General features: G+C 37.8%; 1 protein-coding gene across 8 annotated transcripts in view; it reads right to left on the bottom strand.

The window, feature by feature from the left end:
• Positions 1–27,407, bottom strand: part of RUFY3 (RUN and FYVE domain containing 3) — an 81,324-nt gene that overhangs the window by 10,386 nt on the left and 43,531 nt on the right. For 5 of the 8 annotated variants that reach the window (XM_040481716.1, XM_040481710.1, XM_040481726.1 and 2 more), the window contains 11 exons: positions 19,195–19,368; positions 18,352–18,469; positions 17,422–17,523; positions 15,577–15,700; positions 14,169–14,230; positions 13,198–13,263; positions 11,861–11,930; positions 8,482–8,574; positions 7,290–7,373; positions 4,666–4,833; positions 4,070–4,167 (listed from right to left, as the gene is read on the bottom strand). In XM_040481716.1, the coding sequence (XP_040337650.1) occupies positions 4,070–4,167; positions 4,666–4,833; positions 7,290–7,373; positions 8,482–8,574; positions 11,861–11,930; positions 13,198–13,263; positions 14,169–14,230; positions 15,577–15,700; positions 17,422–17,523; positions 18,352–18,469; positions 19,195–19,368 (1,159 nt within the window). Of the gene's footprint in view, positions 1–167; positions 2,498–4,069; positions 4,168–4,665; positions 4,834–7,289; positions 7,374–8,481; positions 8,575–11,860; positions 11,931–13,197; positions 13,264–14,168; positions 14,231–15,576; positions 15,701–17,421; positions 17,524–18,351; positions 18,470–19,194; positions 19,369–27,407 lie in introns of those variants that run through there. The other 3 variants (XM_040481752.1, XM_040481762.1, XM_040481772.1) reach the window with 1 other exon arrangement.

The raw sequence follows: 27,407 nt of genomic DNA on the forward strand, positions 1-27,407 counted from the left end.
AGCAACCCAAGGAAGAAGGCATGGAGAGATGTGGCGGGGTGGGGTGGGGTGGGGGGGACAAAAAGCTTTGCAGGACACAGGGGAAGAAATTATATGGAGGAAAAAAGATGGAGAAGAAACAAATTCCAACGAAAAGTAAGATGAAGGTGAACCAGGCAGAGGAAAAGTTGATTTTCCAATTTTTTTTTATTCTAGTACTACAGTTTACAGCCATTAGATGATAAACAATAAAACATCACTTTTTAGAAAATCCATATCCAAAGCCAACCTCAAGTACACAGTAATTAAAGTCAAATCCACCTTTTGTTTGTGTTTATTTCCTAATAGGTTTGGTACTTCATATTTCTGCTTTACACACATAACTGGAACTTGCAAATGGGCAACTACCTTATTATATGTGGAATTAGAACATGTTCCTGGTCCTTTCCCTACACCACAAATTATATTAAATCACGGACATTACACATTAACCCTTACCAAGGCTTTTCAGCTGTTTCTATAAGGAAAAGCCTTTGCCAGAGTTTGGCCATCTCTTTCCTTTTCCATTCCCACCAGGTTGTGTGTGACTAAGTGGACAAACAACTCAGCACCAGGCCTATGTAAGATTCCTGATCGTATTCTCTGGAGAATTCTAATGAATGTTTTCTTCTATATATCCCATAACTTTGCACCTATAAAGAAGCATGTTCTAAAAGGTGAAACCTCTGGGGCTCTATATAATAGAATTTGAAAGCATGCTATCTGTAGTCTTTAAAATGTTTTATTTTAGTCTTTGAGCACTCCTCCCAAATGCTCATAGAAAAGGCAATTCATCACCACAAAAGGTTGATGAAGATAAGAACAGGTGCAAAATTATAAGAACTAAAATAAGTTCAAGAGCACAGGATATTCCATGAGGTTAGTCATATGCTCTTTGACTTGACTTTGGTTCAAGTCTGTAAGGACCTATAGAAGCACAAGTGAAATCTATCTTACTCTCTTAATTCTGGTTTTTCCAAGAAGAAGGTAAAGAGTTTCAAAAGCTGGAAGCAAAGGGGGGTTATCTTTGTTCCCACCTAAGCAGCTGAAATGCTGCAAATCATACCAAAATGAGAAAAAAACATTTTTTTGTCAAGACTTTTTGAAGGAATGAAGGCTTATGTACAGCCTGTTCCCCCATATCAAAAGTCATTAAAAAAAAATCCAAGTATTTATAGGATTATTTACAATGCAAAGCCTAGAAAGGGGTAGATCTGGGGTCACTTAGAAAAAGAAGCCCTGCTAATTAATCACTCTTGTGGTTATCTACTGGGAATGTTTGTTTTTAGACTAAATAATAATAAAGAGTTTATTATGTATCTATTTCCTACCTTGAGATGGTTTTCTAATAAAATTAGATAGTTAGTTTCCTAGAGACTAGCAAATCCCCATCTGAACAGAAAGTAATAGAAGCTCTTAAGTCAATGTTTCCAGCAAGGAATGACAGGTGGGGAACCATCACTCATGTCTATACCTTGTTGTCTTTGCTTCAAAAGGAAAAGCAAGATAGATTTGAAAATTGTGTAGTGTTTTTTTTTGTGTTTTTTTTGTTTTGTTTTTTTTTTAATAGACGAGTTTTTCATTAAAATTGTTCTCTCTGAGCTACCTAAATAGGAAGTGGCACTGCAGGAAAATGGCAGAGGTAGAAGATGACAAATATTAGGAGGGTTTTCCAAGCTTCCACATTATTACGTTATCATAAGTTACCTAATCACTACCTTTATCTCTATGTACTTTAAAGAAATGTAATGATGCGGGTTTCCCACCCCCTCCCCCCCCAAAGTCACTAAGGCAAAAAAGTTGCAAGCAATCTTGGTTACTGAGAATAGAACTGTAGTGAGATGCTAAGTACTTATCCGTGGCTTGGGGAGTAAACCTACACAACAGAAGTGGAAAGGGGCCAGGGCCTAGGAGACACAGAGCTATTTTAGGAGAGTGCTAGTCCATATGCTGTCACCTCCTGTTCACTACGTCGCAGTGGCCGAGCAGGCCTGCTGGTACACACAATGCACCTAGAATCTGATATGGTCAGGGACTGCTTGTAAAGGCATCAATAAAATCTGCACACTGGGTTTTAATTAATTCCCTAGGCTTTTCTTGTGTGTGTGTTTTTTAAATGGTGTGTTTATCGGTCAACTCAGAAGTAATTTCTCAAAGTTTATTTGGCAATTAATTGAGAACTTATACTAAGGTTTCTAACTCTGGGGAGAAAATAAAAAAACCCACAGCCTATATATCAAACTGTTTTTTTTTTTCCTTTCTTTTTTTTTAAAGTCCCAACAAATTCAAAGTCAATTTTTGGTGACATTTTATGTAGAATCAGAGCCTAAATGTAGTAACTTCCAGATTTCTTTCTTTACAATTAAGTTGTACGTCAGACTTGCGAGGTGACCACTTGCAAAGTGCCTAATGATGTTTGGGGATCAGTTTATTCGCTGCACTATTTAAGGTCTTTGCCTGTTTCACCAAATCCTTTTCACTAAATTAGTAAGATAAAAATAAAAATGGAGTGAAAGGGGAATGAGAAAATGAATAAACGGGAAAGACAAAAATAACAAGAGAAAAAGTCAGCTTAATATATGAAGAAGGAAGTCATTGTTTTAGTTCTGTCTACTTTAAGTGCCATGCCAAAAAACTATCAAAAAATAATTTGAACAACATTTCAAAAATACAACTTATGAACACCAAAATTAATCTGTTAAATCATAAACATGTAAGTGCTCATGAGCAAGCACTTAGAGAATGTCCTAGTTAGACCTGATACTTTTATTAAAAACCAGTCAAACCAGAAGTTTCAAACTTATTTGCTCATTTGCAATTAACTTGTGAGTTACCATTAATATGCAGTGCCATTTAGGACCACCTCCTGGTCAAGCATCATCTGAATAAAAGAAGTAACCCATTCATCCTTTCATTCACGCACCAGCTAAGTGAACATCTCGCATGTTTCATGGCACTGAGGCAGATCCAACGAGGGAACTTAAAAAAATTCATTAACCCTGAGAACTCACACTCTCATCAGAAGGTACACACACACACACACACACACACACACACACACACACACACGGCTGTAACGTGAGGCAGAAAGTGAGAAGTAAGCATTATGGGCAGGTATGGATATAAGGCTCTGGGAATTCCAACAAGGGCAAATGGGTAGATTACTGTTATCAGAGAAGTATCAGAGGAAGCTTTGGAGAGGTGGCATTTGAGTCTGAATGTAAAAAATGTATGTCAAGAACAAGGGAGTGGGAAGAGGAAGGGCATTTCTAGTTGGTGGGTCCACTAGGGAAGGAATGGATGGGGAAAGTGGAAGCATGTGCAGGGACCAGCAACTGTGTAGTTTTGCTCAAGTAAAAGAAGGGTGACCAGTGGGTGTTAAAGGTGGCATCACGGGCTGGCAACACAGAATGACCGTGGGTGCCACAACTCCTTCACAAGAGGACGTGTTTCGGGCAGACTGAATTGTAGGTACCAGTTGAAACAGCCAGTCAGAAGACGAAAACCCAAGACTGGTCTCCAGAGGGGACAGAGCTGGAGACAGACAAATTTAAGATGGCGGGCAGGGGTGACAGTGGGCACACAGAACCGCTCAGAAGAAAGGAGAGACAAGAGGGAGATGGTGGGGAGGAGAGAAAGGAGCTAAAGCATTAGAAGGGCCCTCAGTACCCCTGACATCACTAGCACCAATGCATTCCGAGACTTCAATGATGAAGAAGAAAATAACAACTGTAAACATATTTAAAAGTGCTTTCATCCTCACAGGTTATCCCTCCTCCAACATGACACTGAAATGGGATGATGGAAGAGGGTTACTGTTCTGCTGTTCAAAACAGTCACAAGAGGCTGATATGTTTCTTAAAAATGTTTTCAGTGACATCTTAGAGAAACACAAAATTTAACTGGCTTTCTACCAGCATGCCTGGTGTTAAGTTGGGAGAATCTCATACACTTTGTTTGCCAAATGAGAGCACACTTCTCTTACTTCCAGCACTAAAAGCCCCAAGTGTTTCACTAAAGGTGGCATCACGGTAAAAAACAGCACTTTTACCTTTGTTCGAGTTGTTTGATGGTAGCAGCCATCTGATTAGTCTTCTCTTCCAAGCGACTGTTTAATTCACTTTTCTGTTTCACTCCTAAGTCTGAACTCTGTTACGAAAAAGAAGTATGAGTGATGTACATATAACGTAAAGTCCTGAAATAAATCACACAGGCCTCTTGAACCTTACGAGTAAGTGGGAGATAGAGAAATAGAAATGCTCATATATTTGTATACCAGTTAATTTCCTGATGGGGAAGAAACAAAAAGCAATGTTTAAAATTAATACTGCTGTAAGCATCTTTGCCACAAAAATGAACATCAGAAGGTTCATCAATTTATCACATTTCAGTATAAAAGCTAATGGAATACAGAACTCAGTTGGCAGGTTAGGCTGGAGAGTAGAAATTATCTTATGGATGTAACAGACCCCCTTTCCCATTACAATCTGAAAAGTGACCATGGCTTTCCAGAACAGCAACACAGGACCCTGCAATGGTCTGATTCTTAATGTGGTTTATTGGCAGCTAGCCTCAAAATGAGATGCGACTCTGGGAAGCCCAAGGATCTTGGAGAGCCAGTGAGCCTATTCCTCTTATTCCCCCTACCTGCAGCTTAAAGGCAAGTTCATGCTTGAGAGCCCTGAGATCATCCAGCTGCTGTCGCAGAGACACCAGGGCGTCCTGCTTCTCACAGACATCCTTCTCCAGCATCTTCATAGCCAATTCCATCTCCTGTCGCATGCTGATCTGGATCTCCAGTTCTTTTTCAACATCCTGCCCCCAAAGGTAAATAAACTGCTTATTCTCTTTCATCAACTAAGTTCAAACTCTGTAATTCCAAAGGAAAAGGTGTGAACTCTCAGGTCTGAATATTTTGGCAAAATAGCTACAAGTTATCATTCAATGCAGAGACATTAACAACAATAATTAGGATCATCACAAAAATATTTACTCAATAATTTACAAATCTGAAAGACTTGGTAGGTCAAGATACTGCTATTTAATCTGTGTAAAATATGCACATACTTGAGACACTCCGTGATAGTAAGAGAAGGGATGTCATGTCCTATTATGGAAATGTATATAGAGTGCTACAGTAGCTACCATAAAATGAAATAGATGCAGTTCTCTTCAATGTGGATGTTACTGACATATTTAAGAGCTCAAGAAACCCAAAAGATACTTTAGGTCCCCAGCATAAACATCTCAATAACGGGGAATGATTGATATGGCTAACTGAATTTTTATATTCACTTAACATGAAACCCATTTTTGTTTCAACCATTATTAGTGCAACATTATTTGGACGATCAAAGATACAAAGACCTGAGGTTCTTCTGCATCCATGCTGTGCCTGGGGCATATCTAGGACCTACTTGCTTGGTTTCTTTTCTTTTTTAACAAACATGTATCTTATTGTGACATAAGGAATGTGGAAAATTTTGTGTGAGATTTTGATTTTGATGTGCCATCTGAGGTACTTCTCTGTGCATGGGTAGCATGATTAAATGAGACTGCTTCTTAAAATGCTGACATATATTATTTCTAGAATCTTCCTCATAGAAAGTGTTTTGAGATCTAATCCATAAACACATAGAAGGAAAATGATAGTCATTTCAAGGATACTAAGATTATATTGCTGTTTTCTCAGAACTCCTGAAATTCTATTCTTACACTGTTAGTTGGTGATAATTTTTAGTACAAAGCAGGGCACCTTTATTTGCAGGCTTTTCCCTATTTTCAGAAACACTATTGGTGGGGGGAGATCCTTTTGTCTGTCATATTATCAAAATTGCAGGAGTTAATATATCAATGCCATTGATATATTAATATTAATATACTAATATTAATATACTAATACTTATTAGTATAATAAGGGGTGTCTTAATATACTAATACTTATATAAAATCTATTACAAGAGTATTATTCATTATTATACATTTATGCGCACACACACACACACACACACACACACACACAAGGAGACAAATCAGAATCTTCACAGGGGCTTGGATCATAAAGTTTAAAAAGGTAGGTCCCATATACCTAATGTTCTTGTAACAGAAACTATAAAACTACAAAAGCTGTCTCAGAAAATGGACTGAGAAAGCATTATAGGGAATATGGGTTCAAAAAGAGTGAGGAACGGGGCTCTGGGGGGCTCAGTTGGTTAAGTGTCTGACTTCAGCTCAGGTCATGATCTCACAGTTTGTGAGTTCGAGCTCCGCGTTGGGCTCTGTGCTGATGGCTCAGAGCCTGGAGCCTGCTTCAGATTCTGTGTCTCCCTCTTTCTCTCTGCCCCTCCCCCACCCATGCTCTGTGTCTGTCTGTCTCTCTCTCTCTCAAAAATAAACATTAAAAAAAAAAGTGAGAAACATACACCTGAAACTAATGTAACACTGTGTGTGACCTACACTCAAATAAAAAAATTAATTAAAAAAAAGAAGTCACAGAAACAACTAATTAAAGTATCATTACAAGAGTCACAGAAGAGCTCTGTATGAACAATATTCTCATTAGCAAATATTATGATATGAAAAAATCCACGCTAAGACTTAGCTAAGAGGGTTTTCTAGATTTCGTTTTAATTGAGTCAGATAATTAAAAATTTCCTACCATTTTTAAATATTTTTTAATTTAATTTTTTAAAAGTTTATTTATTTTTGAGAGAGAGAGAGAGAGAGAGAGATAGAGGGAGAGAGAAAGAGAGAGACGTGAGTAGGGGAGGGGCAGAGAGAGAGGGAGACACAGAATCCGAAGTAGGCTCCAGGCTCTGAGCTGTCAGCACAGAACCCAAGGCGGGGCTCAAATCCACAAACCCCAAGATCATGACCTGAGCCGGGGCTAGATGCTTAACTGACTGAGCCACCCAGGCGCCCCCAAAATTTCCTATGGTTTTCTAATATGCACTGTATTAATCAATTAGCAGCTAGCCCTTCCTATGGAAGAAGGTAATATCCTTGGTTAAGAGTGTTTTATACAACTAATGCCCAGTGAAGGTAAAAATCAACCATATGAAAACTTGCCTTTATGGAGAACCATATTCACAATAAACATACTCAAAATTAAAAAAAGAAAAAAGAAGAGTGAGAAACAGTTTTTTAGGATCTACAAAAATCTGTTAGGTCACTATTAATGTTCCTGACCCTGGTCTGTAAGATCAAACCTCTCTAAGTGGGCCTTTATGTTTAATGGGTTTCTGAACTACTAGAACGTAAGTGAAGTTTACCAGTCGCAACTGTGTCTCCTCCTTTAAATGCTTTCTGGCTTCACTCAGTGCTTGCCCATCTGAAGTTCTGTCCTGCTTAGGACCCTTGAAGAGATACATGAAATAGTAAATATATTTAAGGATTAAAAAAAAAAAAACACCCTGTATAGCGTTAGCTGACACTAGTACTGCTGTTTAGTAAGGAAAAATGATTATATGTGGTTAAACAGGTGTAACAATGAATGAAGACAACAAAGAGATTGAAGAAGCTTAGTAAATAAAAAATTCTGTTCTGAGAAATCACATTTGTTTTGATAAAGTCCACACACTAAAGCCAAACCCATTACTCACAGCAAACGACTTCATCCCCACTCAGAGCCTAGTTGCTTTCTTTTTAGAAATGATTTTAATAACTATGGATATTTGGATTCTTAGGTCACAGAAGGTTAGAAGTATGAAGATAAAAGGGAGTGGGGAGACACTAATACTTTCAGGGAGAAGCAACAGATGCCAGTGACATCATAATAGCAGAGAAAAAGCACCCAGAGCAACCTGGAAACATTTAAGTATAGGTGCTAGAAGCTCTATCAGTTCCAACAGCCCCTACGGTAGCATCACTGTAATGTAGTACAGAATTGCCACTGTTGGTAATTATGATTTTCAGTCATCATAAAGGGCTAAATGTGTTAAATTATGTCCTCTATCTAAGACTGCTTAGAATTGTGTAGTACATAAAAGGTTTGCAAAAAAATCTGTATAGACATATATAAAAAGTTTGATACTTTAAGGGGTTATCTGGTAAACACATGTACATGGTAACTCCCAGTGGTACCAGATAAACACTTCTTAGAAAATAGTACCATGGACTAAAAACAATGATATATTTAATATAATGAATATAACCTTGAACTACAGTGCAAATCATTAGTACAAAACAACAAGAAATTGAATGAGACCTGTTCTTGGAATCTTTAAACAGATGTAGGTGGCAGAGAAGCCAAGGAGCATCTATAGGAGAAGGAGCCTCACTCTGGCATAACCTCCATTATTTACTCGATTCTACATGGAGTCTTAGTAAAAACAGCATGCTATATGTCAAGTAGCTATACGTTTGCTACTTCCAAACAGTCCTCTAGAGTAGAGGCCCTCCCCACCGCCCTGCTAACACATTAACACATTCCTAGGAATGTTTTATAAATCCAGTAAGGTTAACCTTCCGATTGGATTCCAATATGTAGGAGCTTTCCTCTTTAACTCGTTCCATTTCTTCTTGCAAGGTAATAATCCTGTTGTTTGCAACTGCAAGCTGTTGAAAAAATTTAAAAGATAATCTTTTATTTTTCTTTTTTAACAGAGGATAAGATAATTCATGATCTGCTAGGACATCATTTTCAGGCTTGAATATTCTTAGAAGGAAAAAAAGCTTTCTATGACTGCATAAAAATGTTCTCATGGTGTGGGAAGTTAGGAAAAGTATTTTTAAACTAGGTTAGGTAAAAATAAAAAATATCTACTGTTGCTTTTTGTGTAAACTCTTTTTCAGGACCAAAATGTTAACTTAAGATTGTTTATCTCAAGGGTATTCTCATGGGTAATTTATATTTTGTTATAATACCTATTTCTAAAATGTTTAATAAAGAAGTCACCTTGGGGCACCTGGGTGGCTCAGGTGGTTAAATGTTGAACTCTTGATTTTGGCTCAGGTCACGATCTCACAGTTCGTGAGATGGAGCCCTGCGCGGGCTCTGTGCTGACACCGTGGAGCATTCTTGGGATTCTCTCTCTCTGCCCCTCCCCTGCTCGCACACACGCAAGTATGCATGCATATTCTCTCTCTCAAATAAATAAATAAACATTATATAAAAAAGAAGTCACCTCATGCCTTGGGATTCATCTCACAAATGATACATAAGAACTTTGATAGATGATTTTTAAGAGTAAAGAAATGAACTAAGTCCTCTCTCTAAAAGATACCATTAAGTATCAAAGAGACTTTTTTATTTCAGCACCTAAACAGGTAAGGTAATGTTATTAGCAGTACACTGCTAAGGGGAAACATTTATATCCCCATTCCAACAGGAGGGGATCTCCTCATGAGCAGTGAGCATAGGTTCTGCTTAGTTCTGGTTCTAGTGTGTAAGTACAGAGGAACCTGGGCTCAGGCTGCTTTCTAGAGATGGGTCTGGAAGCCCATTTTTCCCTCTGCTCCATGGGCCTCACGGTGCATAAAAAAGTTAACTCTGGACAAGTGGGTCTGCTTTCTAGATCCAAAGACACCCTCAAATGGGTACTTCCAAGATTTTAACATCAGAGAAAGTTTTAGGAAACTATGTCTATATCTCCAAGTGGGCCTTCTAATTCAGCTTTATCAATAATAAAGTGGATATTTTTTTGGGGCGCCTGGGTGGCGCAGTCGGTTAAGCGTCCGACTTCAGCCAGGTCACGATCTCGCGGTCCGTGAGTTCGAGCCCCGCGTCAGGCTCTGGGCTGATGGCTCGGAGCCTGGAGCCTGTTTCCGATTCTGTGTCTCCCTCTCTCTCTGCCCCTCCCCCGTTCATGCTCTGTCTCTCTCTGTCCCAAAAATAAATAAACATTGAAAAAAAATTAAAAAAAAAAAAGTGGATATTTTTATATCATCATCTGTTTACAACTTCTCACTTTGTCACACTGATTCATTCAGGAAAAGAAAAGAGGGGTTTTTTTTGTTTGTTTTTTGTTTTTGTTTTTTACTGGCCCTCTTAAATCCAAAATATATGGAAAAGAGATCTTGGTGGAAAAGACATCCAGATATAGATATATGGAAAAGAAATGAGACATATGGAAGAAACAGATCTGATTTGCCTTTTCTATTCTTTATAAAGCCTATACACAGTGCTTACCTATCTCTACAAATCCAAGGTTTCAATAAAATAAATGTTACTGGTAAAATAAGTACATGAATGAATAAATTAATATTGCTAATAAAATAAATCTAGGTCAGAAGGACAAGTCTTGTGACTGAGGGAATAAAATTAATAACTATATTTACTGGGTGCTTATGATGTGTCAGACACTGGTCTAGGCCTTTATGTATTACCATTTAATTCACACAAAAACCTTACTATTATTTTATCATCCCCATTTTACAGAGAAATAGATCAAGAAATAGAGGCTTAAGTTATTGGCCAGGATTAGAAAGTTAGCAAGTGCCAGAGCTGGGACATGAATCCATGTAGCCCAGATCTAGAGACCATGCTTCACTGTTGGGCCTTATTGCGTCAACAGAGGAGCAGCAGAAACACGGCAGAAAATTTCTATGCAGAGTATTTCAGAAACTTTGTAGAGGGGCACCTGGGTGGCTCAGTCAGTTAAGCCTCCAGCTTGGGCTCAGGTCATGATCTCACAGTTCATGAGTTGGAGCCCCACATCACGCTCTCTACTCTCTGCTGTCAACACACAGCCTGCTTCGGATCCTCTGTCCCCCTCTTTCTCTGCCTGTCTCCTGCTGGTGTGTGCGCATTCTCTCTCACTCTCTCAAAAATAAATAAACATTAAAAAAAAAAAAAAAGCTTTGTAGAGTAAAATTCTAAGGACCGTTTCCATTAAGTTTTAATATAATTTAAGAATCTATATCCAAAAGTGAAGCCCACAAGGCTGAGAAATAAGGAAGCTGTTTGAAAGTTGTAACAATGAAAATGTTCTGAAGGAAAATGTTTAAACAGCATCTTCCCGACCAGTGCTTGAACTTGGGTTTTATTTAGACCAAATCTATCTCACAGTACATAACAGGGTAGTTATAATCAGAAATACATAAGAGAAAGTCTTTGTCACCTGAAAATTTTATGTAACATTTTCCATAGAAACATCTAATGCTATTGAAGAAAAAAAATGTGGCTTAGCCGCTGGCAAATTAAAAAATTTCTTTATTAATCAGAAGCGAAAATGAGGTCAATATTTATTCTTATTTTGGGGACTTTCCTAAGGATTTTCACATATATATTCTCCTGTGATCTTCAAAGCAACAGTGAGGCTGAAAGGGGAAGTATAAATACCCTCATCTGCCAGTGAGGGATGGGGCCTCCTGGAGGTCAAGTGACTTACTTGCTCAGAAGCACATGACTCGTAAGCAGCGTGACATAAAAGCAGGGAATGCTGGTGTTCTGACCAGAGCTCTTTATATTATCTGCCCTACCACCCCAAGGAGAAAATGAGATCCTGGAGGGTGGGAGCTTGCCAATCTGGCACACATCAACCAATGCACACATAAATCTCTCTCTAGCTCTAGCACGTAAGCAGTACCAAATGTTTGTTGAGTGAACAAACGAACATCAAGATGTATGCTAAAGGTTAACTCTAGGCTAGCCCAGACAAAACATTCATGCAAAAGAAAGCAAGATATCTGATGGGCCCAGGTTCTACGCCTTCATAGTCCAACTGGATAACAGACACCCCTGAGATAAGCCAGCTGGCCATTCTCAGTCAGAACAAGGGATTATGTCCTATTACAGACATTATCTGAAAAAGCCAAGTCCTTTATTTTCAAAGGAAGGACTGGTTCCACTAATGCACATTATTAAATTCTATGTCAATCAAAGTGTTTCCAAAACACTTACCTCCTCTGTCAGTTTAGTGTTGGATTTTTCTAATGCATCCACTTTTGCCTGAAGGTTGTTTACAGTAGCACTATCAAGAAAGGAAAAAAAAAAAAAAAAACCATAATGGTTTCTCTTGAAAAACAGAACAATATCTTGTACTTACCATTTAAACACCCATCACATTTATCATTCATTGTCTAAAGTCCACAATTCGTGATAGAATTGCAGGTTCTAAGACAGTTTACAAGTGGCTGTGTGTCTTAACTGTTACATCTTGGCCACTGAAGCTTGTATTTAAGAAGTACTTGTTGGATGAAATTAAGGAGCTGATGCACGGCACAGTATATAATAATAAACTACATGAATTAAGTGCTTGCCATACACTGAGCACTTTTCTAAATTATTTTATTTGCATTATTTCATTTACTCCTTTCAACAACCCTATGCATTAGGTATCCCCAAAGACAGATAACGAAGCTGATGCATGAAAGAGTAAATAATTGTCATGCTTCTATTTCACTATCAAATGTAAGCATACTTCTGCTTGACTAATATCTCCATTAATTCACTGTAGTCATTATTAGTTCTTGGTCTCCAGAGAAAATATACTTAAACTGCTCTGGAATTTTCTAGCTGGAACCAAGACTACTCAAAATTTATACTGATACTGGTATAATCATATAATAGGTCTTACTTTATTAAAATTGTTATCTTTTTAAAAGAATTGTAAGCAAGATAATAGTTAATGGATGGAGAGATCAATTTTTCTGAATTATTCAACAGTCTTTAGCATAACAAGAACATCAGTGTACTTGAGAACACCAACAGAATTTGGATCGCTCTCCTCACGAAAGAGGAGATGGTTTCATGTTCCGGAAGTTCTGAAAAATACTTAGTATTTGGGAAAATAATGGTAGTGATGGCAAAGAGAGGGTAAACTAATACAATCAATTCAATGTATAAATGACAAATCCAGGGGACCAACAAGATTAATCGAAAGGTACCAAGGCAATGAGTGGATTACCCAAGATCACTCTTGAAATATGTGGCTGGATCTACTGAACGAAGAAGGCTGCTAGTTTCAGCTGGGTATGTCACATGGTTAAGAATTTTTAACTGAACATAGTCAATCACTAGAGTTATAATTACATACTAATCTTAAATTGCCTTTCACTAAAGGTCACCCAAACAGTTAAATGCCATTTATTTAGTGCCTAGCTCAGTGCCTGGTAAGCAGGAATTCAATTTATTTTTATCGAGTATTGCCTGAATTTATCTCATGGCTCATCAGTTTACTCTTTCCTTCCTTTGCAACAAAATCCCCAGTAAAGTAAAAGTATTGATTCATTCTTTACTTTAGATGTCTGTTGAGTTCCTCTACATAGTTCTTCTGATCCAGAATTGCAGTAATTTGGCCATCTCTGGGATGGGAGGGGAGAGTTGGAGGAAAAAACAGAAATAAAATAAATAACATTAGAAACACCAAGATCCTCCCTCCATTAATCTTTTCATATAACAGAGAAAAGAAAATTGTAGCACAGAAACCAGAAGACAGACCTGATGTATAATGCCCTCAAACAAGAAAGACTCAGAGATTTAAAAATGAAACAAAAAAATTCTCCATATTAATAAAGCCTTTGCTATAGCTTAAGTCCCTTAATAACTCAGGTTATAGGTATAACACTATAATTTATCAGAGGCATTTAAAAATAAAAATTTTCATCTCACAACTGGTAGCCTTTTTGGCTTTGCTGGTATTACTTATAACAATGACTCTCCTGTGAGATCAAGATCTGAGTGGGGATCAAGAGTCGGATGCTTAACCGCCTGAGTCACCCAGGCGCCCCTCTGAGGTCTAATTTCTAAGGGCCATGTGGATATTCTGAAGTAATTTTACATTTACAAGAGCTGTAAAAGCAGTGCTGAGTTTGCGTTTATTCTTCACCTCATTACCCCGAATGTTAACACTGTACATAACCCCATATCGTATGTTTAATATTTCAAATTTTAAGAAATGGAGAATGCAATTTTCTGATCAAGAAGGCCACGTTTTCAAACACTACTTCAAGAGAAGGAGCAAGGGATTCCTTTTATAAACCTTTTTATTTTATTTTGTTAGCCCCTGAACCACACAGTAGAAAACCACTTAACCAAAACCTTTTTAGGGCTTAGCATGCACAATAGTCAGATACTTTTGGCAAGATTCTATTAAAGCTATATCATCGGAAATTCTTCCAGCAAGTGTGTTAAAGCACTACTGTTGTAAACATTAAATGCTATCGAAGAACATTAAAGAGAAAAGAAATTTAATTTTCTTTGTACATACCCTTCACTACCTTTACTGCTGTTCCCATCCTTGAGATACATTGAGAAATCTATAACTCCAACCTACAAAGAGAATTTTCAGAATTTAACATAAAATTAGATACTTTTTCCGAGGCATAATACAGTACCTCTTTCTGGGCACTCAGAACAGCAATGAAGTCATGACAGTTATTAGGAATTTTGATGAAAATGTAATGTTTTACTTTTATAGGACCAGAAGACCAGATCATGCAAGTCAACAGAAGATTTTGACAAGAAAGTCAAGGGAATGCTTAATATAAATTTAAGGTTTAAAGTTTCTTTCTCTTTTGTGTCTTTCAAGTATTTTGCTACTGAATCCCTATTCACTTACAGGAATAATAGTTTAAAAATGATAATTACAAAGAGAATGCACAGTTCCTTGAAGTTTTGGAAAATACGGATAAATAAAAGGATGTAATACAAAACGCCCATAGTCCCAACCACCCAGATAGGACCACTGTAACAATTTGATATCTATTCTTCCAAACTTTCATTGATGCATTATGTCTAAATTTTTCAGGAGTGCTATTTCATTATTCAGTTTACTTATTTTTTTAATACAGGTAAAAATATCATATTTCCTTTTCCATTTTCTTAGACTAAAATGTAACAGAAATTTGCTGTAGTATTTCATAGAGAAGGGGTGAGAACGAGTTAGAATGAAAGCAACAGCTTTATTTAGTAAGCAATTAATACGTGCCAGGCCCTGTACTAGGTGAATTACATTACTAATTCTTTTATTCCACACAATAACTATAAGACATAGATACAGATACTCTTTTTTAAATCCCTGTATTTCAGCTAAGAAATGTGAAGCATCAAGAAACTACAAAATTTATTCAGTTAGAAAATAAAGAAGCAGAATCTGAACCTAAACAGTTTGGCTTCAGTCTGTATTCTTTTTTTATTTTTATTTTTAAAAATTTTTAATGTATGTTTATTTTTGAGAGAGACAGAGACACAGTGCGAGCAGGAAAGGAGCAAGATGAGAGGGAGACACTGAATCCGAAGCAGGCTCCAGGCTCTGAGCTGTCAGCACAGAGCCCCATGTGGGGCTTGCACTCACAAACCGTGAGATTGTGACCTGAGCCAAAACCAAGAGTTGGACGCTCAATTGACTAAGTCACCCAGGTGCGTCAGTCTGTACAAACTATTTTAAACAGGGGTCACAGTCAAGAGAAAATTTGAAAAACACTCATAATACATAAATGAGTCAAATTAGAAGAAAAAAACAAAGTAATTGCTTATATTCACATCAAAATTTTTACAAATACTATTCATGACTCACAGAATTTCTCTTAATTTGGTTGGTGTAATCTGATCAACCCAAATTCTGAGCTAACAAAACTCAGAGTGATGCACTTCGTAACTGAGCACATTGTGCATACCTGAGAGTCCAAGTCTTCTCCTTTCATACAGAAATTGGCATCAATGACGTTGAGACCCACCAAGAGACCAGCAATTATGGCTCCTTCTTCTTCCATCATGAGGGCGTTGGGTTCATAGAATTCGCTGTAAGAGAAATCCACAGAATACTCTGTTGTAACAAAACCTCAAGAATCCAATGATGTAATCATGAGACAAGCAGAAAATGCTGGCCTCATAGTTGAATATGGGTACTATGATAATAGAGAAAAGGTTAAAAAAAAGGGGGGGGGATGGTCTGAATACTTTATTTTAGATAATAGGTGCATTAATAGACTCTAGATAATAGACAACCTAGCTGAAAGAGAAGTTGGTAGTTTCACTGAAGTGATTATTTATACTTTCCCCACATATTTGTATTTGAGATACAAGGGATCATTTTTCTATCTTTAATGCATCTTTAAAAAATGGTTTTTTAAAAATTTGCCTCGGAGATCTGCTTTATTTGTAGGTGGGTGTGTATCACATTGTTGTTCTAATTTGCATTTACATGATGGCTAGTGAACTTATGTATATACATATAAATATATATATTTTAAAGTTTATTTTAAGAGAGAGAGAGAGAGAGGGAGAAAGAGAGAGAGAGAGAGAGAGAGAGAGAGAGAGAGAGAGAGAGAGAGAGACCCAAGCAGGCTCTGTGCTGCAAGCATGTGGGGCTCAATCCTATGAATCATGAGACTGTGACATGAGCTGAAATCAAGAGTTGGATGGTCAACCCACTGAGCCACCCAGGTGCCCTTACATTTATATTTTTTTAAAGTAATCTCTATGTCCAACATGGGTTTGAACTCACGATCCTAAGGTCAAGAGTCACATGCTCTACCCACTGAGCCAGCCAGGCACCCCTCTTTTTAATGTTTACTAGCCATTCTGATTTTCTCTTGTGAAACGCCTGTTCAAATCCTTTACCCATTTTTACATTTGCTCATCTATCCTTTTTTGAAAAAAAAAAAAAAAAAAAAGAAATTTTTTTTAATGTTTATTTTTGAGAGAGAGACAGAGCACGAATAGGGGAGGGGCAGAGAGAGAGGGAGACACAGAATCTGAAGCAGGCTCCAAGCTCTCAGCTGTCAGCACAGAGCCCGATGCAGGGCTCACACTCACAAACTGCGAGATCATGACCTGAGCTGAAGTTGGAGGCTTAACCAAATGAGCCACCTGGGCGCCCTTGCTTTTTTCTTACTGGATTGAAGGAGCTCTTCACATACCCTGATTCATATCATTTATTCAATATATGTGTTACAAATATCTCCTTTCACACTCTATGGATTGCCTTTTAATCTTGTGTCTTTTGATGAATGAAGTTCTTCATTTTAATGTAGACCAATGTATCCATTTTTTCTTTAACAGGGAGAATTTTTTATGTCTTGTTTAAGAAATTTTTGTCTACCTTATATTGTCTTCTAAGATTTTTACTGTTTCCTCTTTGCCATTTGTGTCTATAATCCATCTAGAATTTTGTGTGCTGTTTTTAAATTTAATGTAACATGTCAACTTCCTGTCTTATTGCATCTGGGTAAATGCTAAGGTTGAGTCAAAAGCCTTTCCTGTTTTCTGGGTGTATTAAGTTTTAGCCTACCCTGCAAAGGACCATATATATGCCACAGTGACAGACTGAACACATGTAATAAACATCTATTCTTGGGTATGTGTGTGTGAGGTATGGGAGGAAGTATTAGTTGAACTATGTGAAATTGTCATGAAACAACTGTTTTTGATCTGCAAAAACAGCAAACTTATATGATTTGACCTCATATAAAATATAGAACATAGCAAGAAAAGAACAAAGTTCAATAAGATGTTCATACCTGAGAAGTTCCTTCTTATTGATCAAAGCTTTCATGTATTCTGAGAGTTTCTTTTGCATTAATGCCAAACGAAGCCAGGCTCTTCCTCTGCCTACTGGTGTCCTACAGAAACACATGAATCCAACAACTACAAGTAGCAGAGATAGAGGCCATAGTGGGACAGATTCACTTACTCTTGTTAATAGTCCCCAGTAATAACATGCACACTGAGCTCCTTACAACCTATTCTCCCACATTCCTACGTGAGGAGTTCTGTGTGGGCTGGTGGGACTAGGGGTGTGTTTGGGACAACTGCTCTTGTGAAGAATGAATTACTGAGACTACAATTTGAAGATAAAAACCTCTGGGAGTCCCAAATGAAAATGTTCTATCACATTAGCATCGGTAAATCCTCATAAACTTAGTGTGGATCATTTAAGTGTCCAAATACTCGCAATGTGGACACAGTCCATTTAGGCCTCTATCTGATTAAAGTTAAACCAGTCTAATTTGAGAAAATGATCAGTCTTCTTTTTGAGTTCTGAGGCAGGTGCCCAGTGTCAGTTCCTGAGGTCCACTTGACAACGGTTTTAATCTTGGCTCTTAAAACTTCATTGAACACATTCTTTTTCTTAGTTGGGTCTAGCAACCTCCCTCCTAAGATCTGATTTCTTGAGACTCTAACTGATTCCCACAAGTACTTTAAAAAAAATAAGAAAAATTTTGGCATTTTAATATGAATACCACCTCTTTTAAATTAGTGATAATTATCCCTCACAGACACACTTCTCTTAATATTCTATATTAGCAAGTCTCTTGTAGTAGTACATATTCATAAAAACAGCATGCATTCTGGACTGTTATGAAATAAATGATTATGGTCATCATTATCTTTAGACTTGAAGGCAATGGTTAATGTTTTCCTAGCAGAATTGTGGACCTTAAACTTACTTAAGTCCTGGAAGATCTTTAACACTTGCTGTTATCTCTGCAGCTTCTGGAACAAGCTTTTCTACCAGTTCTAGAGGCCCCCAGAAGGATTTATTTTGTCCAAGAAAAGTTTTCTTAGCTAAGGTGATAAAAACAAAGCAATGTTTTAATATCCCTTGCAACATAAACATGCCCTCCACACACAAACACATATACACACTTCTCTCTCATCTATTTGATCCTTTTTATCAGAGAATTAATTCTGCATTATCAGACAGTTCTGAAATTATTCATGCTTTCAGAACAGATAACATTTTGTAAAAACCAAAAATCCCCCACTCCCCAAGACTCAGTCCTTCCTCTTTCAGGACGAATTTATAACTAGACCTATAATAATAACAATAAAAGGCTTTAACAATATAGTACTTAAAGCTGTGAAGAAGTGAAGAAAAGAGTCCAATGGGAAAGAATATGTAACCTGCTTATGGTCAAGTGGAAGAACACAGAAGCAAGACTCAGGAGATATGAATTCTAGCACTTGCTCTGCCCCCACTCACTGTGTGACCTTGGGCAAATTACCTCCCATTCTAGGCCTGTTTCCACCTGTCCAACAGAACTGCCGTATTGGACTAGATACTCGTAATGTCCTTTCCAGCTCTAGCATTTAAGGATTTAAGCCCTGCATGTCTTTTAATTCAACCACATCCCTGTCTCCCTGTCTGTGCTCATATAGGGTGCGTTCCAATAGATTAATATTATTAATTCAAGCCTCTTATTCTTTGGCTCCAGAAAGAACATTTTTCTTGAACACGTATTGCTAGAAAATGGCTGCGTGCACATTTGCATTCTGGGGCCAGGGCCTACCCTTCAAGCCGTGTTTCAGGCAATGTTCCATCACCACGAAGAACTGCTGGAGGGGTGCATAGTCTGAGTCCAGAGTTCTTCCCAGGTTCAAAGCTGATTCAATCAAGCCCTTGATACTCAGCTTGGCCATGTTCATCAGGTTCATGCGTTCGTTAGCCATGAGATAATTAGGATCTACGGCCAAAGAGGGAGAGGATGGAGCCTGGTTAGTGGAAACAGCACATTTAGAAATTCAATGTTTCATTGTGTTGACGTTAGCATCGAAGGTGCAAAAGCAATGGTGGGTAGGACTGTTGGGTGTCTTGGCAAGAATGGAGACAGTGGTTTTGTATTCTCTGCCAAGTACTTGCTGTTAAAAAAAAGAAAGATGCCAGTTTCCTTTAGGAATATCCTTGATGCAACAGTGAAAATTACTTATTTTATCAAATTTCAAGCATTGAGTACAGTCTTAATAATCTCACCACCACCTCTGCCCTAACCTAACCTGGGTGCCCATCCTAGCTCCCTCACTATTGCACAACCTTCACACTGGTCTCTGTGATTCCACCCTGGCCCTGCCCACCTCATTCTCTACACAGTTTGTGAAGTGCTCTAAAAATTAAAGGCAATGTAGAAGAAAAAAAAGTACTTAAACTTTGTTCCAAGTATACGATTGACATTATTAGTATTACTATTTATGTTAATTAGCATTATTATTATTTAAACTAAACATTACATAAACTAAAAATAATTTACCGTATTAACTCCCAAAATTTTAAGACTTAGCATAGAGTGTGATAAGTTATTTGATGAAAGGGACTAAGTACCACATTTTATCCGACAGAACTCGGCACAATCCAGGCACCTGCTACCTTCACTTACTGGGGCCTATGCTGTGCCAGGTACTGTGGGCTGCTTCTGACAGTTACAATTTCAGTCCCTCCTTACGTCAGGCTGTGAGACAGTTACCAGTAGCACCAACTTACAAATGAGGCTAAGTGTGTGAAAGAGCCGGTCCCTGGGCCCAGCCAGTAAGAGACAACAAAGCCAGAGTTCCAACTATATAAATCTGGCTTTGTTGTGCTGTTCTCTGAGGTAGTAGTTTTAAAGAAAAAAAAGTCAGAATTGGTATATATATTGCCATTAATTCTTCCTTGCACAACAAATCCTTTAACTCCAGGCCTCAAATGTGACTCTCTTTCCTCAGGGCAGGTAAGTGTTGAGACCAGAATAAGCTCACAAGGTAAAATGCACAACAAAACTACCCCCTAAAACACAGCCGCTAAAACCAGTTTTATCAGACGTTAATTCCCAACTTTGTTACTGGCATTTATGTGCACTCCAGTGTTTCTAACCTCCCATAATCACTGGAAGAAATGAATGGGATAAACGTGTGTGGGTGTGCATAAATGTTTGTGGGCAGCAACTAGATTCTGTTTAACCTCCCAATAGATGGCAAGAAAATGTCACTGGAGAGCTGGATTGGAGACTCTTGCAAGAATGGTGATGGATTTACACTTCTACATTGCCTCATGTCATTCTTCTTACAATCAGTAGCAACGTGTTCAAGACATCTGTTTGTGGCCTGGGGTGCATAAACCATGCAGAAAGATGAACTAATGCCTAGGGAAATTAAATTCCTAATACCTCGGATGACTTAGTATGGTGCTATACCCTATTGAACTAATCTACATCAAACACAACCCATTCATTCTTTAGAAAATACTGCTCTCAACTTCTGCACTACTAATGTTTTGGCCAGATAATTCTTTTTTTTTTGAGGGGGTGTGGGGTTGTTCTGTGAATTAAGTTTAGTAGCAACCCAAGCCTTTACCCACTAGGTGTCAGTAGCATCCTCCAGTTATGACAACCAAAAATATCTCCAGATACTGCCCAATGCCTGTCCCCTGGAAGACAAAATCAGGTTGCTTCCCCACTGAGAACCACTACTCTAAACAAATAATAAAAGAAGGTCAAACAAAAATCAGGGTAATTTGACATTAGGCATAAAAAGCTCAAAAGACTTCACTGCTCATTATTATTTAATGCAGAAGGTAAAATGTTTATTATTTAATGCTTATTATTATCATTTTTGTGAATAGTATATAAGAGTATGGGCATTACAAATCATTTTAATTACATTTCCTGGTTAGTACGAAATCAAACTACTGAAAATAATTAGCACTTAAAATTAATTATTTCTTTGTTCCATTTTGTAATGTTGGGTACTAGTAAAGGTCACCAAATCACTAACTTAATTTGTCACAAAATAAAAAATAATCTATTCAATCAGTTTGCTATTTGTCTTAAATCGTACTCGAGTGTAAAATGATTTTGTGGAATGAATATATGCTGTTAAAAAGGGTTGCAGCAACCCAAAGGGAGCATGGAAGGACTTCTGGGGTTCTGGTTTTTGGTGTGCAATTGTTGAGTGTGTGAAAATTCATTACACTGAATACTTACAATGTGATATTTCCTGTATATTTTATACTTTTAACCATAAAAGTTTTCATTTTAAAGTTTTGTTATATTGTATAGCCCAGAAAATTTTTTTTTTTAATGTTTATTTTTGACAGAGACAGAGACAGAGACAGAATGCGAGTGGGTTAGGGGCAGAGAGAGAGGGAGACACAGACTCCGAAGCAGGCTCCAGGCTCTGAGCTGTCAGCACAGAGCCTGACGCGGGGCTCAAACTCACGAGCTGTGAGATCATGACCTGAGCTGCAGTTGAACGCTCAACCAACTGAGCCACCCAGGTGCCCCCCAGAAAATGGTTTTTAAAAGTGCATGGCTTTCAGGGGTGCCTGGGTGGCTCAGTTGCTTGAGCGTCCGACTCTTGAGTTTAGCTCAGGTCGTGATCCCAGGGTTGTGGGATCCAGCCATGTGTCGGGCTCTGCACTGAACGTGGAACCTACTTAAGATTTCTTTCTCTCTCTCCCTCTGCCCCTCTCCCCAGCTCGTGCATGGGCTAAAATTAAAAAAAAAAAAAAAAAAAAAAAAAAAAAAAGTGAAAACAAATGCATGACTTTCACAATGTTATGTCATATTTTTTTCTAGGAGAAAAATAACTAAAAACGTTTAACAATGCTAACATTTAACACTATTATTTCAAAATCTGAACTTCTGTTCATTCATTCATTTTTTTCTATAAATAGTGACCATCTACTTGGTGTTAGATATTTAATGCTGGGATTCCAGAGATAAAAGACCTAGTTCCTGACATCAAAGTGCTCACTATTTATCAAACTTGGTTTACACAAATGTCTGGAGAACGAAAACAGGGCAACTTACAGAGAACACTTGAAATTTCACAATAAACATTACCATCTTTGACAAAGATCAATTTTATTTCAGAACAAATAAAATTAAAATGTTTTTATATTAGGTCAAGTATCCTCTTTCTATGGAATCAAATGTAAATTTTATATAAATTTTAAGGCTAAGATACTAGATGCGATATTAATGTAAAATTTCAGACACACTGTATACAAGTCTAATACAATTTCTTCTGCCACTGGATGTGGAAAAGTTTGAGAGGCTGTGTAAACGTACTGTAATAAGAACACTAACAAAAGTATACACAGGATATTATGAGAATATGCACAGAAGAAAGCTACCTGACCTGGCTCCCTTTTTCCTTCAAAAGAACTTTTTTTTAAGTTTATTGATTTATTTTGAGAGAGACAGAGACAACGTGAGTAGGGCGAGGGCTGCCAGCACAGAGCCTGACGCACGGCTTGAACCCATGAAACTGTGAGATCATGATCTGAGCTGAAACCAAGAGTCAGATGCTTAACCGACTGAGCCACCCAGATGCCCCTTCCCTTCAAATTTAAAGGGCAGGTATGTATATATTATGTTCTCAGAGATGAGGCTATTTGGTTTTAAAAAAATATTTATTTATTTTGAGAGAGAGAGAGTGAGAAAGAGAGCAAGTGAGAGACAGTGGTGAGGGGCAGAAAAAGAGGGAGAGAGAGAATTCTAAGCAGGCTCCATGCTGTTAGCGCAGAACCTGATTCAGGGCTCAAACTCACAAACCGTGGCTTGAACTCACAAATTGTGAGATCATGACCTAAGCCGAAATCAAGAGTCAGATGCTCAACTGACTAAGCCACCCAGGCACCTTGAGACTGTTTTTTTTTTCTCCAGCTAATAAAATGTTTTTAGTCACTCTGTAGCATTTTAAGAAAATTAAGAAATACGTATTAACATGGCTAATTCTGAACACTGTACTGAAAGTGGAAGAATGCAATTAAAGAAGATAAAGAAATTGGAGGCATATAACCTGTGAAAGAGTGGGTCAAACATTACTCCTCTCACATGTTCTGTCTGATTCTACACCCAGAAAATCAAACAAACAAAATATGCAAGAAAATATAATTCATTAAGGTAACAGCGTACAAAATTAATATACAGACATTATTAGGTGCCATACACATCGGTAACAGAGGGTGAGACTTTTGAGTTCAGTCTTTTTTTTTTTAATTTAATTTATTTTTTTTTTAATGTTTATTTATTTTAGAGACAGAGAGAGACAGAGCGTGAACGGGGGGAGGGTCAGAGAGAGAGGGAGACACAGAATCTGAAGCAGGCTCCAGGCTCTGAGCTGTCACCACAGAACCCAACGCTGGGCTTGAACTCACAGAGTGTGAGATCATGACCTGAGCTGAAGTCGGAAGCTCAACCGACTGAGACACCCAGGCACCCCAATTGAGTTCAGTCTTAAAGGACAGAAAGACATTGGTTTGGCAAAGAGCTGGGAAGGGAGCAGAATGGAAGGAACAGCTGGGGCAAAGGCACTAAAGAATGAAAAGAACTTGGCACACTAAGAAAAATAAAATGGAAAAAGTGTCATAGTTTATGGTACATAGGAGTAAATGCTGTGAAATGAGATGAGGGAAATAGGTAAAAGACTGCTAAGGATCTTTGTTAAGGAGTACGGATTTTACTTTATCAGTAAAGAGTTTAATGAAAGGTGTGATGTCACAGATTTGAATCTTATTTATTTTTTAAAGTTTTATTTATTTAAGTAATCTCTACACCCAACATGGGGCTTGAACTCATGACCCCAAGATCAAGAGTCACATGCTCTTCCGCCTGAACCAGCCAGGCGCCCCACAGATATGAATTTTAGAGAAGCCATTGTCACAGCCACATGGAAGACAAACTGGAAGGGTGTTAGAACTCAATGCTGTGGAGCAAGTAAGGGTCTCCTGCAATAGTTGGGGAGAGAAACAATAAGGGAAGAGCCATCGGAGCTGTGGGGAGAAGAGGGAATTAATTAGCTTTGGGGGCTGTTCTAGGGGTAGGATGTCAGGATTTCAGGACTTGATGACCACTTAGATGTGAGAGGAGGAAGAGGAAGAATGGAGAGTAATTTTCTAGTTTTGGTGAATAGATGGGTAGGGGTACAAAGCACCATGGTGGGGAACACACCAGGAACAGTGGACTAAAGAAACTATAGAAATGACTATAGTTACAATAATAAACTATATTAATTGATTTTCAAACCAAAGTTCTTTCAAGCATATGTGTATGTTTACTATAGGTCTTCAAGACTGCTAATTTCTATATGAGGAAATATTAATGAACTTTACAGAGTAATGAGGCTCATTTAGTTAATAGTGATGACAAAAGTGAACCCAAAGTCACATAGCTAAGAGTGACACTGAGTCACACTGTTTTGCAAACCCATCATCTGACCAAGACCCCATTCCATCTCTTTAGTGAAATAACTAATGTTCATACAGAGAAATCTTGAAATATTTTAAGAATAATTGAAGAAAATTAAATTATACTTAACATATATTAATATTAAGTATGTAATATTGTACCCAATTCTGGGTAAGTTGGGAATAATTCGTATGTAACACAAGCAGTTACTCTTTAGAATTTCCTGGTTATTTGATAGATCAAAAATTTAGACTATATGAGAAACAAAAGTTGCCATGCAGAGATTTTCAAAAGATACCTAAGAACATTAACATGAGATTAAAAATGACAAAATAACAAAGATATAGAGAGGAAAGCTTACTGTGTTCAGAATGTTTGAAGGCCAATAATTCCTAAATAAATCTATTTTGAACCTTTTCTGTAATATTTCTTTTTTTAACATATTTATTATTATTTTTTAAGTGTTTTATTTATTTTTTCAGAGAGCACGCAAGTGGGGGAGGGGCAGAGAGAGAAGGGGACAGAGGATCCAAAGCGGGCTCCGCACTGACAGCAGCAAGCCCAATGCAGGGCTCAAACCCACGAACCACGAAATCATGACCTGAGCTAGACAGACACTCAACCAACTGAGCCACCCAGGTACCCCTGTACTATTTCTTAAAAACTGGGCATAAAATTGCTAGTCCTTGATAGTGAACAAATTACTGAAAGCACTAGAAGATTTTATAATAAAACACAATTTGACTATTCTAATGACACTTGAGAATCATGAACTTTGACTCAATCCTCATTTAAGAATAATCAATAGATGGGGTACCTGGGTGGCTCAGTCAGTTAAGTGTCCAACTCTTGGTTTCAGTTCAGGTCATGATCTCATGGTTTGTTCCAACCCCATGTTGGGCTCTGCGCTGAGAGCATGGGGTCTGTTTGGGATTCTCTCTCTCTGTCCTTCCCCTCGCTCACTTTAATAAATAAGTTCTCCAAATAAATAAGTAAACCTAAATAGTATTAAAAAAATAATCAATAGATGGGGTGTCTGGTTGGCTCTGTCGGTAGAGCATGCAACTCTTGATCTCCGGGTTGTAAGTTTGAATCCCATGCTGGGTGTAGAGATTACTTAGAAATAAAATCTTTTTAGGGTGGCTGAGTCGGTTAAACGTCCAACTTCAGTTCAGGTCATGATCTCACGGTCCCAGCCCCAGGTCAGGCTCTGTGCTGAGGGCTCAGAGCCTGGAGCCTGCTTCACATTCTGTGTCTCCATCTTTCTCTCTCTCTGCCCCTCCCCCACTCATGCTCTGTCTCTTTCCCTCTCTCTCACAAATAAATAAAAACATTAAAAAAATCTTTTCAAAAATGTAAAAATAATCAAGAGTCTTAGGACCCTTAGATTACCTATGTAGCCATATCTATCTATTCTCCCTAATGCCATTCCAAATACCATATAAAATTCTACTCGAGTAATAAAGAGGAAATACACTTAAGTAACATTTTGTCTGGTTGAAATCTTAAAGACGTTAGTCAAGAAAATTTAACAACAAATTTGTTTATCCTCATTGCTACCTTTCCTTGGTAATAGCGTAATCAAAGATATGCTTCACTAAAATCCATCCTTATTATCAGGAACACTATATCCACCCACTACTCTTAATCTGCTTGATATTAATCACTTCTTTGTACCAATTAACTTATGACACCAGGCAAGGAGTCTCATTTCTTTGGGGCTTCAATTTCCTTATCTGTGAAATGAGGGTTAAGCTTGTTCAGTAATTCTTTTATCTGGTGGAAACAACACACACCCATATCGATCCTAATGACTCCCTGCAGCACCAATTCTCAAGGGGTCGGGGGAGTATATTATTAACTCTGGAATGGAGAGAAACAACAGGTTTTGGAAAACCCCACAAATGACCCTGATACCAAAAGAACTAGATCCTTGCCACTGCACATGTAGCCCTGGCATCAAAATTGGCATCACCTGGAAGCTTTTGGAAATGGGAGGCCTTAGGCTCCAATGGTACTACTGAATCAGGTTCTGCACTTTAACTCGACCCAAGGTGATCTATATGTGCATTAAAGTTTGTCAAGGCACTGACCTACATGACTCTTCCAGCTCTAGCATAACTTAATTCCATGATTTCACAGAAGCTTCCTCAAGGGCAACCAATAAACACATATACCAGTGGAAAGCCCCAGGAAGAAGGGGTAATAAAAGATTAGAACAGAAATAAACAGCACATTAAAGTACTGAGAAAATCAATGAAACCTGAAGTTGGTTCTTTGATAAGATCAACAACTGACAAATATTTAGCTTGATTGACCAATAGAAAAAGAGAGAAGACTTAAATTGCTAAACTGAGGAATGAAGAGGAGACATTGTTGACCTTACAGAAACAAAAAGGATTGGAAGGGAATACTACTGACAACTGTATGCCAAAATATTAGACAACCTAGACAAAATGAACATTTTCTAACAAAGATACAGATCACCAAAACTGACTTAAGAAACAGAAAATCCGTAACAGGTAAAGATACGGAATTTGTCAGTAAAAAAAACATCCCAT

Source organism: Herpailurus yagouaroundi, unplaced genomic scaffold (assembly GCF_014898765.1).
Source record: "Herpailurus yagouaroundi ecotype Mexico unplaced genomic scaffold, PumYag 28, whole genome shotgun sequence".
NCBI lineage: Eukaryota > Metazoa > Chordata > Mammalia > Carnivora > Felidae > Herpailurus > Herpailurus yagouaroundi.